The sequence below is a fragment of the Ciconia boyciana genome, chromosome 2 (genome assembly GCF_034638445.1).
Source record: "Ciconia boyciana chromosome 2, ASM3463844v1, whole genome shotgun sequence".
NCBI lineage: Eukaryota > Metazoa > Chordata > Aves > Ciconiiformes > Ciconiidae > Ciconia > Ciconia boyciana.
In genome coordinates this window covers 110,246,356-110,262,837 of record NC_132935.1, presented here as the reverse complement: position 1 = coordinate 110,262,837, position 16,482 = coordinate 110,246,356, and the positions used below count along the sequence as shown (strand labels likewise).

General features: G+C 37.0%; 1 protein-coding gene across 2 annotated transcripts in view; it reads left to right on the top strand.

Moving 5' to 3' along the window:
* RECK (reversion inducing cysteine rich protein with kazal motifs) overlaps positions 1–16,482 on the top strand; it is a 69,256-nt gene that overhangs the window by 40,356 nt on the left and 12,418 nt on the right. The window contains exons 10-16 of one of the 2 annotated variants that reach the window (XM_072853502.1): positions 3–182; positions 1,157–1,369; positions 3,356–3,492; positions 5,760–5,900; positions 8,549–8,737; positions 14,712–14,834; positions 15,354–15,525. In XM_072853502.1, coding sequence (XP_072709603.1) covers positions 3–182; positions 1,157–1,369; positions 3,356–3,492; positions 5,760–5,900; positions 8,549–8,737; positions 14,712–14,834; positions 15,354–15,525 — 1,155 coding nt within the window. The remainder of the gene's footprint in view (positions 1–2; positions 183–1,156; positions 1,370–3,355; positions 3,493–5,759; positions 5,901–8,548; positions 8,738–14,711; positions 14,835–15,353; positions 15,526–16,482) is intronic. The other variant, XM_072853503.1, reaches the window with a different exon arrangement.

Here is a 16,482-nt window from a genome sequence, read left to right as displayed (position 1 = left end):
AGAGAGCTCTGCACTAAACTTTATAGTACGAGCTGGGGCAATTCACAGAGCTGGCAAGAATTTGATCGCTTTTGTGAGTATAATGCAGTTGAAGTTTCCATGTTGACCTGTTTAGCAGATGTACGAGAACCTTGTCAGCTGGGCTGTAGAAATCTTACTTACTGCACTAATTTTAATAACAGGTAGGAGAGAGACACTGAATATTTTATAAAGGAATTCCTCTGCTTTGATTTAAAGAATAAAATAAAATGTTTTTCAGGCTTATTTTGAGATTGTATGTAGCTGTCTTTCTGCAAATATTTTTTTAATAATTTAAAAATAAATAGTTTTTCTTTAGAATAAACTTTTGGAAATGTATTTAACAACAGACATAGACATTTTATTCTACTTACAAGAATAAAAGCTTATCCATCAACTTGTAAAATATCATCATATATTAGCAGCATTATTCCTTTGTCTTACTGTATAGGCAAGTAAGCCATGATTACTGGAATGTTGTGTATTATAAAATAAGGTAAAAATTCTTGTTAAATTTACATGTTACTCTCTTTCAATATTCCTTTTATTTCAGAGATATTTCTGTGGTTTTATACTCTATAAGGCAAAATTAGTCATTTAAAAGTGGTGTCTGAATTAGTAATTGCAAGGTTACAAATTAAATAGTTTGAGTTTCAAAAAACATTTAAAATTTTGTTAGCTATTAGAGATCTCTGGCTTTTCTTTGAAATAGTATACAGTGGCATGAGAGTTATATGAGTAGTAGAATCACATATGTAATAGATGCAGCCTGGGCAAATATAAATGATAAATCAACTTGCATTAGTGATTCACCAGGAAACATTCGCACAGATATTCAGGATATCTAAGATATTTGCTTTTAAGTCAACTTTCTTCAGGTAAGAAAAATTTAAGTGATATTTGATCTAAGAGGTAGAGGTGAGAAGGGAGTTTCGGCCTTGAGTCTTAAAGAGCTTATTTTCCTTAAAAACAGAATTCAAATTGATTTTGATCATGCTTAACTCTGGAAGGGTTTAATTTCTTTTATACCACAAAAAGCAAGCCATATCAATGTTGTAGAATTCATATGGTGAAAGGTAAAATGTGTGGTGTTTTCTTTTTCTTGTATACATGCCATATCTTAACTTCTTCTTTTAAGACCAACAGAACTTTTTAGGAGTTGCAATACTCAGTCAGACCAGGGAGCCATGAATGACATGAAGCTATGGGAAAAAGGGAGTATTAAGATGCCATTTATAAATATTCCCGTGCTTGATATTAAAAAATGCCAACCAGAAACGTGGAAGGCAATTGCCTGCTCACTGCAGATTAAACCTTGCCACAGCAAATCTAGAGGAAGTATTATCTGCAAGTAAGTACTGTGGGGGGAAAAAAAACCAATTTAGAGGTTCTGCTAAGGATTTTAATGAGGACTAAAAAGCTGCTGTAGGACTGTGTTTGACTTATGTTAGGAAAACATGGCAAGGCAAACACAGAAGGAATATGAGCTTGCGTAGTTGCCATTGCTTGAATCTCCATCACTGTAAATGGAAGATGCTTGCCTGTTAATGAGATGGTGTTGCATTAAGAGTTACTGTCGTTTAGGAGTCTGAGGAGTGGCTGAGGGGGGGGGGAGCCCTCCCGTTGAGTCACGAGGTTCAGACAGGACCCCCTTGCTTTCTAAACTCCTTCTCAGAGAGGAGTCTAGGTGCGGCTAAGTCCAGTCCTAGTCTCAGACTTGGTCAACGGTTATTTTCTAAGGACTGTATATGCAGCCATTCATCAGAGTAAAGGCGACAGCGTTAATTTAAACGCGCTGCACCCCCCAGTCTAGTTGTGTTGCATGAACTGTCACGGCCACATTAATAAAGAGTGCAGTTTATTAGAGCAACAGATACACAGATTCTTTGGATTACTGGTGATAAATTTACTGTCTGCAAAGCACGTGCAAATACCAAGAGTATGAGTGACACTGCTGGCTATAAATGCGTTAAAGATGATAAAGCAACTCTAGAGAGATTCCTAAGTTTCCCGGGGAGGCACTTGGAATAACCAAGTGTTCGAATCTTACCCAAAGGCGTCCCGATGGGGGGGAAGAGAGGCTCAGCCCGTCGACTGATCCCAGAAGTCAGAGTGGTATGCGATGGTGTCTTCCCTAACATTCGCTTTCTCTTAAGCCATTTTATACTATCTTTCACCTTTCGGGTGGAGCTCGAGTGACTCTAGTCATACATCTTTGTTTAGGATTGGTGTAAAGTTTTCTCGCTTCGCTTTTAAAGGTATAGGCTAGGAAAAATTCAAAGCGCAAGCTCAGTGAGGGGTGGTCGCACCTTGGATGCGGGTAGCTTTTGGGATGGAGGTGTGTTTTGGTATTATAATGATGTTATAATGAGCAAAGTTCATCAAAGGACAGCATTTTGTCAGAAACATGACAGACTGTTGGCCCAGGATAGCAAATGTGCATCTTACTGGTCACACACAATACCTTTGAGTTCCCATTTAATTGCAGAGCCTGGCTGCTGCGTCTCCACACTGCTCCACCCTCCGAACAGTACCTTCTTAGAGTCAGTACACCAAGCTCCCCTGGCGTCACTGACATCTAAGGTTACAGGCCTAGGGAACTTCCATGGAATGGCCTTGCATGTCAGCCGCATTCCACCTGGGAATCTTCTTCAGTGCTGTACCTTACCTAAAAGTGTGAATATAAGTTTAATTTCTAAGTCACCTCCAGCTATTATCCCACAGATGGATGTATATGCTTCTGTTGTAAAGTTGATTTATTGTTCGGGGTTTTTTTGGTTCTCTGTGGTGTATATAAAACCTTTCCTCTTTTTTGGTTTTGGGACCTACTGGTGATTTTCAGCTGACAGAAAGGTCTGAAAAAAATGAAGTTTATTTTTAAAAAATTAAATTTTGAAAGTAGGCGATTGGGTAGAAAAGAGACCAGTTAATAGTATAGGTAGTGAGATAAAGTTCAACCCATATTAGACATCAGTAAATCAAGAAAATGCTTGGTCTTGGAAGATATATGCATATGATGCCATAGAAAATAAAAATCACCAAGCCCAAAGTAGAGGGAGAGTAGTGTAAGCAATAGTTCCTGTCTTTGTGTCACAAATTTGTTCCTCCCCCTGTATGTAAAATGTAACGTGTATATATGTATATATATATGTGTATATATATGTGTATATATATGTGTGTATATATATATATATTTAAATAAAACACACTGTTGTGAAGTAGAAGGGGAAAGTTGTGGATTCGGGGAAGGGAAGAATGTGGAAAGAAATCTTTTTCATACAAGACCCTTTTTCTTCAAGTAGTGTTCATGAAGTTCTGTTTCTTTATTTACCTGAAGATCAGATTGTGTGGAAATACTGAAGAAATGTGGAGATCATAATAAATTCCCTGAAGGCCACTCAGCTGAAAGTATTTGTGAGCTCTTATCTCCAACAGATGACTTGGAGAACTGTATCCCTTTGGATACCTACCTGAGTAAGTATCAACATACCTATGCAACAAAATTAGAAACCAAGATACTTTGAATGCTTATCATTGCTTTTAATAACTTTCATTATTTCTTTTAAAGAAAACTGTATTGAATTTGAGACATTTTATTTAGCGTATTAGAGAAAATTGGATTTTTCAAATTGCCATAGCTCGTTATGTTTATTCCTTCTTGTATTGGGTGTTTATGGCAAGGTTGTTTTGGTAGTGGTGGAGGCTGCAGGGGCTATATGGGAAGGCATCAGGGACTGCACTGTGGCAGACACAGCCAGCTCAGCAATGAGACTGCTATAGGCCACTGCTGAGACACTTTGCAAAGTTTGTGGTGCCTCTGTGAAAACACATTTAAGAAAGGGCAAAAAGTGCCAGACAGGTGGAGGAGAAGGGAACAGAAAGAGCGAGAAACAACAGAGGTAGCACCAAGGTCAGAGGAACAGGAGGAGAGGAGGTGCTCCATGGCAGAGCAGATGTCCACAAGGCAGACTGTGGAGGACCCCATGCCACAGCAGGTGGGTATACCTTGAAGGAAGCTGCAGCCCGTGGAGAGCCCATGCTGGAGCAGAGGAAAGGTGTGACAAAGAATGAGTGGCAGAGAGAAACCGCTGTGTACTGACCATAGTCACCATCATCTCCCCCTTCCCAATCCCCAGTGCATCACTTGGGCAGGGGCAGAGAAATCTGGAGTGAAGGTGAGCCTGGGAAAGGGAGGAAGAAATAAGTTGCTTTAATGTTTGTCTTTTTGTTCCCATTACCTGAATCTGTAATTAGGTATTTATCTTAATTGGCAATAAATTTAGTTAATTTTCCCCAAGTCAAGTCAGTTTTGCCCGCAATGGTAATTCTTGTGCAATCTCCCTGTCTTTATCTCAACCCATGAGCTTTTCTGTTCCTGTTCTACCTGTTTTCTACCCCCATCCCATTTGGGGTGGGGGTACTGGGTGGGAGTTTTGCTGTTAGCCAAGGCTAACCCACCACACTTCTTCTTTGGGGTCTTCATATATTCAGTGCAAGTACACTAATCTCTATCATCTAATAATCTGGCTTGTTGAATTTCAATTATTTTTACCTACGTGAAAATAGACTAGTTAATCTTACTTTATGAAAATTCTTTTCTTCGATAAGTCATCTCACATGCCAAAAAAGTACTATAATGATAAAACCACTAATACTATTTATTTACAGGAGAAAAGCTGGATTGTGCTTGGGAGGACTGATCTCAAATAAATGTCACTTCAAGAAGTTGTACTCTAAATCATGCTATTCTTTATGTACAAAATTACATTTTTGCCTGATGCATAAACTCTGTTCTTTAACTGTGCAATTAGAATAACCAAAAAACAAATTAACTCTTGGGGCAATAGAACATGAGTTTAGTAGGTATATGGAAGAAAGAAGTTTTTATGATTCTGTTTTCTTCTAGCATGTCTTATCCCTCAGCATGGAACACAATTGTATGAGTAAAATTTCATCTTGGTTCTAGATTTCATTTAAATGCATTTTTTTACATTATTTTCCAAATCTGCTCTACCCTATTACTACTTCCTATTGCATATTTATCTCTGCAGGATTTGGACTTTTTTAGCTTTATAGGATTTATCTGGTTTAGACTTTCTTCCAAATTAAATTTTGATACTTCTTTCTCAGAATCCCAGGAACTTTGAAAATAGTAAAATTTTGGTTAGTAAAAGCTGCATCTGAAAGCATGCCTCAACAAATAAGTTGTTCCCAGAGAGACAATGTATTGAAGCTTTGGGTGATTCTTTCCATTTAGCTGCTACTTTTCCATGTTGTCTTCCCTTTCCTTAATCTTGTAACAGGAGAACCTTACTAGTGAGTTAAAGGCAAAACAGAAACAAAAGTTTGTCAATGATAGCAAACTTGGTTAAATATCAAGTGTACTTTAAACCTCCCAATTTGTTAATCATTGACTATGGGACTTCTCTTGATTAAACTGCCAGTCATTGTCAGTTTGTATTTTTGTCATATAGAGAAAATTGCTGGGGAACCAAGATAGAGGAAATATTTTGCTTGTGAAGAATCATCTGGGTCATTATTTCCAGGATTGAGGACTAAACTTTTGAAATAAGTTAACTACCTTGTCATGTCAAGCTTCTACAAGTATAGTTAAAAAAATAAAAAATATTCCACACAATTGTCAAAAATACAGTTTTATTGAATGTAAGAAATGCTGTGCTTTACTGAAGAAAAATAAACCTCATTTAAATCAATATAGATGCTGTATATTCTGTTTTCAGGCCCAAGTTCTTTAGGTAACATTGTAGAAGATGTTACACATCCATGTAATCCAAATCCATGTGCAGCTAATCAGTTATGTGAAGTAAATAGAAAAGGATGTCAATCTGGAGAACTGTGTCTTCCATATCTGTGTGTGCCTGGTAAGGGTTTTTGGACTTCTGTTTACCTGAATTTTGCTGATAAACATGTTACTGAAATTTTGTTGAAAGTTTTAAAGTTAATTGCTGATATCCCAAAAGAACTATTATCACAATTATCTTGTGTTTTCAAAGACTATAGCCTACTTTCTAGCCCTTTTCATTTCTTGATGTGTTTCTATTTTTATTGTCCACTGAAACATAATGTCTTATTAGAAGATATATTACTTATTTTGCTTCAGAAGAAATAAATGTCCATACATGGTCTCTAAGCAGCCTGCCTGCTATTTAAAATTACAAGCATGCAGTACTGCAAATACAGTACAGCTCATTGCTTATGCAGACACCATGACATGTATTGCCCTGTATTTCTATACATTATTAGCCATATCCACATTATTTTCCTTACTGGTGAAATAAATGGACATTATGTCTTGCCTTGAAATTAATGAAAATCAGGATGTCAGTCTTGGAAGGACATTTTCAGAGCTCTGAGAATCTGATCAAATGCAGGGTGCCCTGGGATGTACGCTTGCATTGGCAGCAATTCCAGTGTTATATTAGAGTTCAGGATGGTATCTTACATGGAATTGTCCCAAATTCTTCTTCATAGGCCAGGTCAATTTCTCAAAAATCTCTCCAGCAGCTCGTGGGTAACTAGGTCCAGTCAAAGTAGATTAATACCCAGACTTTTTCTTAAGAGCTTCACTGTTGCCGCTTCACTGGATTCAGAGTGCCCGGGTTTAGGGCTTGGGAAGGAAGTGACATAGCACTTAACTTATTTGCTTCTCCTTTCTTCTCTCTACTACTTGAGCTTCCAGCACTGATGCAGCATCTCTGCACTTCATTTTTAATGACTGACAGCGCTATGAGTTCATTGACTGGAGAAAAAGGCAGAACCGCAAGGCTGATTAGCTCTGTGTCTCTCCCAAATCTGTATGTAGACTTGTAGTTTGGAGGACGAAGACACTGACTTTGGGAAACAACAAAAATATGCATAATGGATCTTGTGCTGCCCTGTCCTCCCATGAGACCCACAGTACCACTTCTCATTAAAGATGATGTCTGGAGACGCAGCAGTACACAGCTGACTGCATTTCTGCTGATGCTCCATTGAGTGATACTTTTAATGTAGGTGTACCTCACTAGAAAGGCATTCATGGTCATTTGGGAACTACTTTTTTAGAACATAGGTGTTGTCCAACTTCTGCACCATGAGTAAATGTGAGCTGATTGGGGAGAGAGCCTCATGTAGAATGAGTTTCAGCTAACTTTGAAATGGCAGGCTTGGATGGTGTTGATAACAAGGGTCAAATCTGCAATAGGAGGTGGGAGACTGTATGTTGTCCAACTTCTACAGCCCTTTCATTGTTCTACCTTAGACACCAGTAGTGCTTGCACAATTTTTCCCCTTCCTTTAAAGCAAAAGGTGACATTCAGTGATGTCCCCCATGAGGGATCACCTGTGGTTCTTGAAGCAAAGAGGAAAGCTTGCATTTGGTGACCACTTGAACGCATGTGTTGAGAGAGACTGAGCAAGTGAGAGTGACACTGATTTTTTAAACTGAATGGCAGGAAGCAGCCTCCTTTCTAGAGGAAGCGGTACAGAACATTGCCATAACTGTCTCGCATCAGTTCCCTGAACCTCTTTTGTTCCAGCAGTTCAGTTCTGTGGCTGATCAGCAGTTTCTCCAGTGATTTTTAATTACAAAGAGGAAAACTGGGTTTTGCTTCACTCGTACGTCTGCTACACTTGCGCTCCTCTAAAAGTGAGGGCAGACTTCAGCTCATTCTTTTTGTGAGCTTAGGGACATTGTTTTGGTTATGTTTGCCTGACCCTTACTAAATAATTTAGTTTTTCTGAAAAGCTGAGCATTATTACTATAGCGGTTGTATTGTCTTCACTTGCTGCAAAAGTCATTCAAAGTGATCTGAAAACAAGCTCACCCAGAGCTTTTGAAGAGACAGTTTACTTCCTCTAAAGGTTGGAAGGTGACTTTTATGTTTGAATTCCGTCTTTTTATTGGTTGAAAGTTTTGGGGGATTTGTTGCAGTTCATCACTTCTAGGGTAATTTTAATCTACTGTTGTTTCCTTACAATTTTTCAAACCATTTTTCTTCTTTTCCATTCTTTTTTTTTTAAATCCAGTTTTCCTGCTTTTTCTCCCTTTCTCCTCTCTTCACATCTACCTCTAAGAGTCCTTCAGTGTTCACATAAGAGGAACAAGTAGGGAAGAAAGACAATAAATACGTGACAGAGGGCAAATGACTGGGCTTTGCTTGTGAGACCCTTTAATTCAGTTTGCGTATTGGAGAGAGCAAAGCGTATGTAGTATTTGTTATATTACATATGTTTCATACCACTACAGAACTGTGGAAAATTAGATTACTTGAGAATTGTTGGAATTACCAGTCTTTTTCTCTGAAGTGACATTTCTACAGGTACTTCAGAACATTGTCTCAAGCAAATATCTTCTATTTCTGCTACTTGCTGCCTCTCTGAAATGAGTGAATATGTCTAAAGGGTGAGAACAAGGCTGCTTTAGGAACATCTTTGCTTTTTCACAAGTCAAAGAGTAGTGGTTATTTTTGGTAGTGGCACTTGCCAAAGTATTTATTAAATATGAGCTAAAATTCCTCCTTGTATACAGGTTGCAAACTGGGAGAAGCCTCAGATTTTATTGTCCGTCAAGGTACACTTATCCAGGTTCCATCCTCAGCTGGTGATGTTGGTTGTTACAAGATCTGTACCTGTGGACACAGTGGATTGCTAGAAAACTGCATGGAAATGCGTTGTGTTGACCTCCAAAAATCATGCATTGTTGGAGGACAAAGAAAAAGTAAGTATTAGAACAGTAATTATATCTTTATACAGCACCTGTTCCCTAAGTAATGAATTTTGAGGTGCATATGAAGACCCAGAGGATTTGAATGCGGAATTCATCAGAAAATACAAAAGTTAATGTTTGCATCCCTATGTATAATACTTGTTTAATTTTCATATATGCTGGAGGGTTCCATTATTTAAATCAATACTGAACTGTGTCTGGCTCAACCAATGAAAGTCCTGTGTGAAGCATGTTCTTAGTACACCATTTTTCAACCAAAAGGGCACTGACTTTCCTCACATCCCCTGTATTTTATGGTACCTGAAAACAGGTAGCTTCGTTTCTGTAGAAGAACTTGCTGGTGGAAGCTCTGAGGATTGAGGAGGGAAAAAGTTCTGAGAGGAGCCAGTAGGCAGCAGGGATGAAGCAACAACAAATTTATCTGCTTTAAGCATGATATAGTTCTGAGGTTTAAGCATAGTATAACTGACTACAAATGGCTGCCCATTTCCTGGATTCCAACTTTGCGGGTACTCTCAGTCTACTTTTAACACCATTGGATATCCAGTGACTAATAGAGGTGTCTGGGGAAGAGTATGAGAAAAGGCAGAGGATTTAATCATACTTTCCATGAATATTCTACCAGAATCTGTTCTATGCTTCAAACCACAGACCCCTTGAGCAGGGGGTGGTTTCTTTACTAGTCCCAAATGGTTTTGGGGTTTTTTGTTTTCGTTGGGATTTTTTTTTTTCTTCAATGGATTTTAAATATGGGTTAAAAAAAAAGTCAGCAACTTTGATCATGAGCTATAACCTTTGGCAAGAAGTTCCACATGTTAAGGTATGTGTGCCTAAAACCCCTTCTTTTGGGTGTTGTTTTTTTTTTTTGTGGGGTTTGCAAGGGATTTCTTTTAATTCTAGCCTTGATAGTTTGTTTCATCTGGTTCCTCTTAGTTCATGAGATTCATCCTAGTTCTTGCATTGAAAGAGCTGATGAATGATTGTTGCCTATTTGCCTCCTCTTTCAGACCTCTGTCATATTCCCCTCAGCTTTCTGGGTTTTTCTCCAAGCCAGTTCCTACTCTATTTAATCATTCCTTATATGAAAACAGTTGTATACTTTTTGATCATATTTATTATCTTACTGTGTACCTGTTTCTAGTTCTTACATTTTCTTTTGAAATGGGAACTGGAACGTCATACACTATTCACAATCAAGTGCCTAATCAAGTGTATGTAATAGCAAAATTATGTTCCTTTCATAATTATTCTGAACATTATCTTTTTTTGGCTACTAATTCTATTGAGGTCATGCTTTCACAGGCCTGTCTATTGTAACACCATCGTTCAGTTCTTAAGTGGAAATGGTCAGCTCACAGCTCATTGTGTGAATTGTAGAGAATCACTTTATGTTCAGTACAATTAATTTCCTCTGCTATATCCTTTCCTAGTTGCTCAGTGTGGTGAGATTTTCTTGAAGTTCTTCATTATTTTGTCCTTTGTACCTTAATGCTATTGATAGACTTTGTCATGTAAACATTTGCATTTGTTTTTTGGATCACGTATAAATATGTTGAACAGAACAGCCACTGCACAGATCATGGAGACTCCTCCAGTGACCTCCCTTCATTGTCCATTTATTCTGTTTCACAGTTATTTATCCATGTGAGCACTTTTTTTCCTATCTACTTTTTTTTCTTGAAAGCCTATGTTAAAGAGCTATTGAATGTCTGTTGAGTATTGAAGTGTATCAACCTGATTTTCTGTTGTCCACATGCATATTGACTCCTTCAGATAATCCTAAAAGATTTGTTTTGTGACTTGCACAAAAACTGTGATTCCTTTTCCCGATGTATCATATTTAGGTATGTGTCCACTGATGCAAACTTTTATACTTTTACCACATTTGTGTTGCGCAAAATTAAGTTTACCTATCTTTATTATCCACAGAACCCTTTTAAAAAAAGTATATATTTTAGCCACTTGAATTGGTATCCAGATCCTGTGGAATTTTAGAGCAATAGGCTATAAATAAATTCACTTATATTAGCAGGTATTTCACACCTGAGTTCATTTGGAGTTTTTTGGTGAATGTTTCTGGTATTGCAGAGTTTTTAGCATATGTCTGTCCGAGGTCTGCTTCTGAGGCAGGTTCTCTAACACGTTGCCTGTGAAGAAGGTACTCAGCTTAGACTCTTAACTTCCTCTGCAGGGAACAGGGATGCAAGAAAATCTTTTACTTTTTTCTGTTGTTGTTGACTTATCTTCTGAGTGGTTCTTTTTGTGTATTGATCAGGTGTTCACTGTATGGTCCTCCCTCCTACCACAAACGTAGCCATAGGTGTAAAAGTCACATAAAACTAGTTTTATCAAAATAGTTGTTGATATCTGAATTAGCAGTGAACAAAACAAGTAATCACTGGATGTATTCCCAATAGACACACGCACAGAAGCACGCACACACACATACATACATGCTGCTAACATGGCCAGCCACACTGATCAACACAGACAGAAATTAGTGCTCTTACTGGCAGCTACATAAACACACATAGCTTTAACACAAACATAAACAGCACATATGGCCCAAACCTGTTCCTGTTCTGCCGCTGATCCAAAATGAAGCCTGCTAATGAAATATATGCACACAGAATAGAGGTCTGTCTGGTAGCAGGCCCAGTTTCTCTGCTAGCTGCGCCCCAGATGCCAGTCTCCCAGAGCTGGTGGCATCTGGACCCATGAGCTCCCAAGGTTTGTGTTTCACTCCAGTGGCTGGCACACAGACCTCTTATCCTACTTACTGATTCATCCAGCTTAAAGTTTGTTAGCATTCACGCACATATTCAGAGTGGGAAGCGCATGCACAAAGAGGGTAAAAATAGGATTGAATAAAAATATAGTATAGATTGTGGTGATCAAGTGCAGGGTTCAGTCAGAGAAATGTACTGACCAGCCACCCCTCCTCACTCAACCATTCCCTTTTTCCCCTTTTCCCTCTGCTTTCCCACACATCTTCCTGCTTAATCCATCTTAATTCCTCCTTTTCCTCATCTGTGGTCCTTCCACTAACCATCTCATAATAAGTTTTGCACAATCCCAAAATTCTGTTCCCTTGGCATCACGCAATGAATCTGATACCCCTTTAGGCAATGATGCTGTTTTAGTTCGCATGGCATTCTGGAGAGGGAGTTTCTTTTACTGAGTGATGTTGGTAGGTTTCACACCAAGGACAATGGTTTAAAAAAAGTGTTTAAAAGACTGTTCTGCTAATGTGTAGAACCATGTTAGAAATACATACTTGTCCTAGACTGTCCTCTGCACTTGGATTTCTTTGAAACCTTCATAGCCTGCAATTAAGTATCACAAGGCAGCCTATGCATTTCAGAAAAAGAACTTACTGAATTTTTTAATGAAATTAATATTAAATAGGAATTACAGTTTAATATATTAATCAATGATGCTAACATATGCTTAAAAATAAGCATGTAAGCAGATACATTCTGATAACAAAAGCATATTGAACACTGTGGTTCTTTAAAGTCTTCCTCAGCATGGTGGGTCTAGACCTCATGCTGAGGTCCTTCTGCCAGGTAACTGTAACATTAACAGCTTTTTATTTTAAAAATAAAAGAATGCTAACTGTCTCTTTCGTGACTTAGGTTTAAATTATTAATTTGCTAAAATAACTTCAGTGTTACTGTTCAGAGATTAAATTGGCATGGGTGACGAATCAGTCGGCAAGCAAGAGCTTTTCTGCTAGTGAATAGTTACATATTTCTGCTTTGGACGTTGTTTAGTGTCTGTAAATCAGCCCTTTTAAAATGCTGTCAGACTGAAGTCCAAGCATAATTAAAGCAAGTCAAAGATACTTAATAAGTCCAAAATAACTGAGTCACTTTTTTTTATCATGTAATAAGAAAGAGTTATTTTCACATTAAGTATATCTTAAGAAGCAAGGCAGTTGTTGTAGTTACATTTGTCACGAACATAATTTTCTGATTGTGAACCAAACCCTGAAATCATGAAAGAGTAGGTAATTGGGATATTTCTTTCTCTTAAAAGATACCAAGCAGATCTAAATAATCAATTGTACAATTGTCATCATTCAGGAAAGTCTGCCTGTAATGTTCCATGCATTTACACCTTGTAATGATTTTTTTTTTTTTTTGTTCATCCAAAGAGGATAAAAGTCAGCCAAACACACTTAAAACTTATTTTGTATTGCCAAATTGGTACTATTTGTTCATGGAAGCAGAACACTGAAAACATCTTAACCTTAATGATATATTTGATGGACAGTTATAGAAAGTATCTGTATTTAATATTAAATATTAAACTATATTTATTTGGTTTATATGTCAGTTGCAAAAGGTAGGGTTTAGTCATAAAATCTGAACTGTGGTTTTTAAAATCATTCTCTATAAACCAAACAACCCTGAATGCTTTATCTGATGCTGCGGTTTTTTTGTGTTGTGAATTGACTCTAGTTGTGAAATGACTACCGATGAAGAGGTCAGTTTGCTGTGTGCACTCTTTGACAGTGAGAGGCAATAGTCTTGCAAAGCTTTCAAGTGGATCCTAAGTCAGTTACTCTTTACTCTGAAGAATCACCTAAGAGATTCCGTGTTTGGCATTACCTTCAAATTTTGGAAACTTTTCTTATTCTCTGCTGATAAATTCCTTTCTTGGGTAGTACTGTGGTTTAAACAAAGCTTTTTGTGCTACAGAGGCTTTCTCTTCCATCCCCTCTTGTTCTGCCATCATTTGTCTAGAAGTACCTCTTCCAAATTGCTCAAATGCTGAGGATTTTCCTTGTGCCCCTGTAATACTTTTCAAAAATTCTAATCCTTAATCTCAACTCTTTGGAAAGAGATTAGAGAGAATTGCCTTATTTTGTAAGGCACAGTTACTCATGTTTTCCTGAAGAGCTATGTATTTGTTGGTAGTCTTTAGTAACCAACCTGGTTATGGATAGATCATCTGTCACCAACACGAGTTGATTTTACATAAAAAGTACAACACAGTGAAGGGCAGTCATGTGGACAGTTCACAAAAATCAAACTGGAATTGCTACATTGAAGAAAAATTCCCAGAGTTTGTAGTTTGATTCTTAGATTCAGATGTGAAAAAGTTACTGACTTATAAAATGCAAAAATTAAGCAGATTGCTCTGTCCTCAAAAAGCAGCTGTGATGGTGTCTGTTGCATTATCAAAGGCTCCTTTCTGAAAGCCAGTGGGTGAACATAAACCTCTCTATTTGTGTGTGCCTTGTGCTGAATCTAGATCTGGGGTTCTGTTCAGCTTTGCTGCAATCTTTCTTGTTCCGTGCTTTGGACAAAGCTGCATTGTAATTTGTACTGCTTGTTGAGGCTGAAATTACGACTATAATGGGTGTTGCAAAACAATAAAGACCGGAATGAAGCATTGGAACTTTTTACCTCTTGTCAAAAAGTACACACAAAGGAAAGAAATGAGCACTAGAGAGGAGTTTTGCATTGTGTATGAGACTATGGCTGAAAGTTTAGCAGTCTTACGTAAAATTAATTTAGGAGAAGAATGTATCATTACAAAAGCTTTACCTTTAAAAATATGGAGCTTGCTAGCCAGAATTTATAGAAGTACTATGTAGTATGCTACCACTTCTGTTTTCTGAGTGTATTTCTTTTTGCAGCTTTAAATTGTTCTTAAAAAAAAAAAAAAAAAAAAAACAAACTAACTTATACAGGCTTTGAAAGGATGAAGTGCTTGCTTCCTTGTTTAACTAATTAATCAAAAACACATGTGAACAGACTTTCTTTAAATTAATAAAGCAAAACTTGAAATCTAACAAAAGATAGAAATTTTAATGGCAAAAGAAACTGAATGAGGGAAATGACAAGAACAATTAATATTGAAAATGTAATATCTATGTAATACATATGAGTGTATAGCCTTCTGGTATATTTGAATTAATTGTATGCATTTACTTAATTTCTTATGTTTTAAGGCCATGGAACGTCCTTTAATATAGATTGTAATGTCTGTTCATGTTTTGCTGGAAACTTGATATGTTCTACACGTCAGTGTCTAACTGAGCATAGTTCAGAAGATGAACGTCGGAAGTTTACAGGTAACTTTCCAAACTATGGAAGCTGAAAGCTTAATATTCTTAGAGCGAGGATTAGCTTTGAAATTCTTTCTACAGTATTAATGGAAAATACCTGATAATTTGTTATTAATATGTTCTCTTAACTATTTATTTTTCTCACATCCAACCTGCACTTCAGAAAAAACAGATACCTTTAAAAAAAAAAAAAATCAATACTGAAAAATAAAACCTCAGGTAATATGTAAAAATAGGTAGAGACAGGGTAATGCCACTGGGGACAAGAGATAAGGAGTTTGGGGAAAAAAATGGAGAAAGCTGAGTAGAATTAGCAAGGAGACAGGGCACAAACTTCCCTTCCTACTACTTACAAGTGCATATGTGCTACAGCATTGCTAAATTACAGGAGGGAAGAAGTGGCTGAAGATATGGCACATCTTTGCATTTGCTGGAAGGCAAAGATATCTTAGTGACCCCTTGTGTATCTTGTGTCATAGAAAATAAGTGTGCAACAAATTTCTGTTTTCTGTGTTGCTTTTACAGGTTTACCATGTAACTGTGTAGATCAGTTTGTACCAGTATGTGGTCAAAATGGACGCACGTATCCAAGTGCATGTATAGCTCGTTGTGTTGGGCTCCAGGACAATCAATTTGAATTTGGATCATGCATTTCCAAGGATCCTTGTAACCCTAACCCTTGTAATAAAAATCAAAGGTAAAAGCAGAATATGTTTTTAAGCTTTTCTTTGGCATCATCTACTCATGAAGCAGATTTACTTTTTCTTTGAATGTGTTGTATATTGTAGTAACATTCTACTTTTGGGGTACTCCAACAAAAATAACTGTTTGAAGTAACTACTTTTTATTTATCATAGTAATGGACTGTAATAACTGCCAATTCTTGGTTCTGTTTATGTAGTGCTATATCATTTAAATTCATTATGCAGATCTCAGCTTTAGCAATAAAAGAGAACTGATGTATACTTTCCAAAATGGGAGAATCAAATTTTGTTGAAATGGCAGTGTCATTTTACTACTTTGTTTCACACCTCCTTCTAGTAGTTAAAAAAAAAACCACCCATGCCTGAATTCAAACTTGGATTCAGTCTTATTTATTCAGTCAATAACGTGTGCTTTTTATCTCTAATATAGGAAAATATCAATCACTGTGGAACACTTGAGTTTCTCTTAATTAGGTTGATATCTCGTGAAAACCATGTCTGTACAACCTCTGTTTTTTCAGTGTCAGAAAAAAACAAAATCTGTATAGATGAACATAGTAAAACAAAAATATGCTCTGTACTAGTATCAGGAGAAAAGAAAATCTGTCCTTTCTTACAGAAATCAAAGTCTGTGGCTCATAATATTGGTCTCTGTCTTCAGTTTTCTGTGTTGTGCAATACTGCAGTCTCCTTTGAATTTGTACATTTTTCTGTTTTGAAAGAAAGCTACCATAAAAAGTTGTGTAATACTGTGCTTTCGTGAAAACCTATTATAGCCTTTTTTTTTTTTTTTTTCTTTTTCTGCTCTTTAAATGCCTTGATGCAGAAAACTGCAGAGAAAACACTGTAGTTTTGTAGCTGTAATAGCCATTATGGCAATGAAAACTGGAATTTCAAAGCTGCATTGTGGATATACACTTTTTACCTTTTATATTTTTAATTTGGAAAGT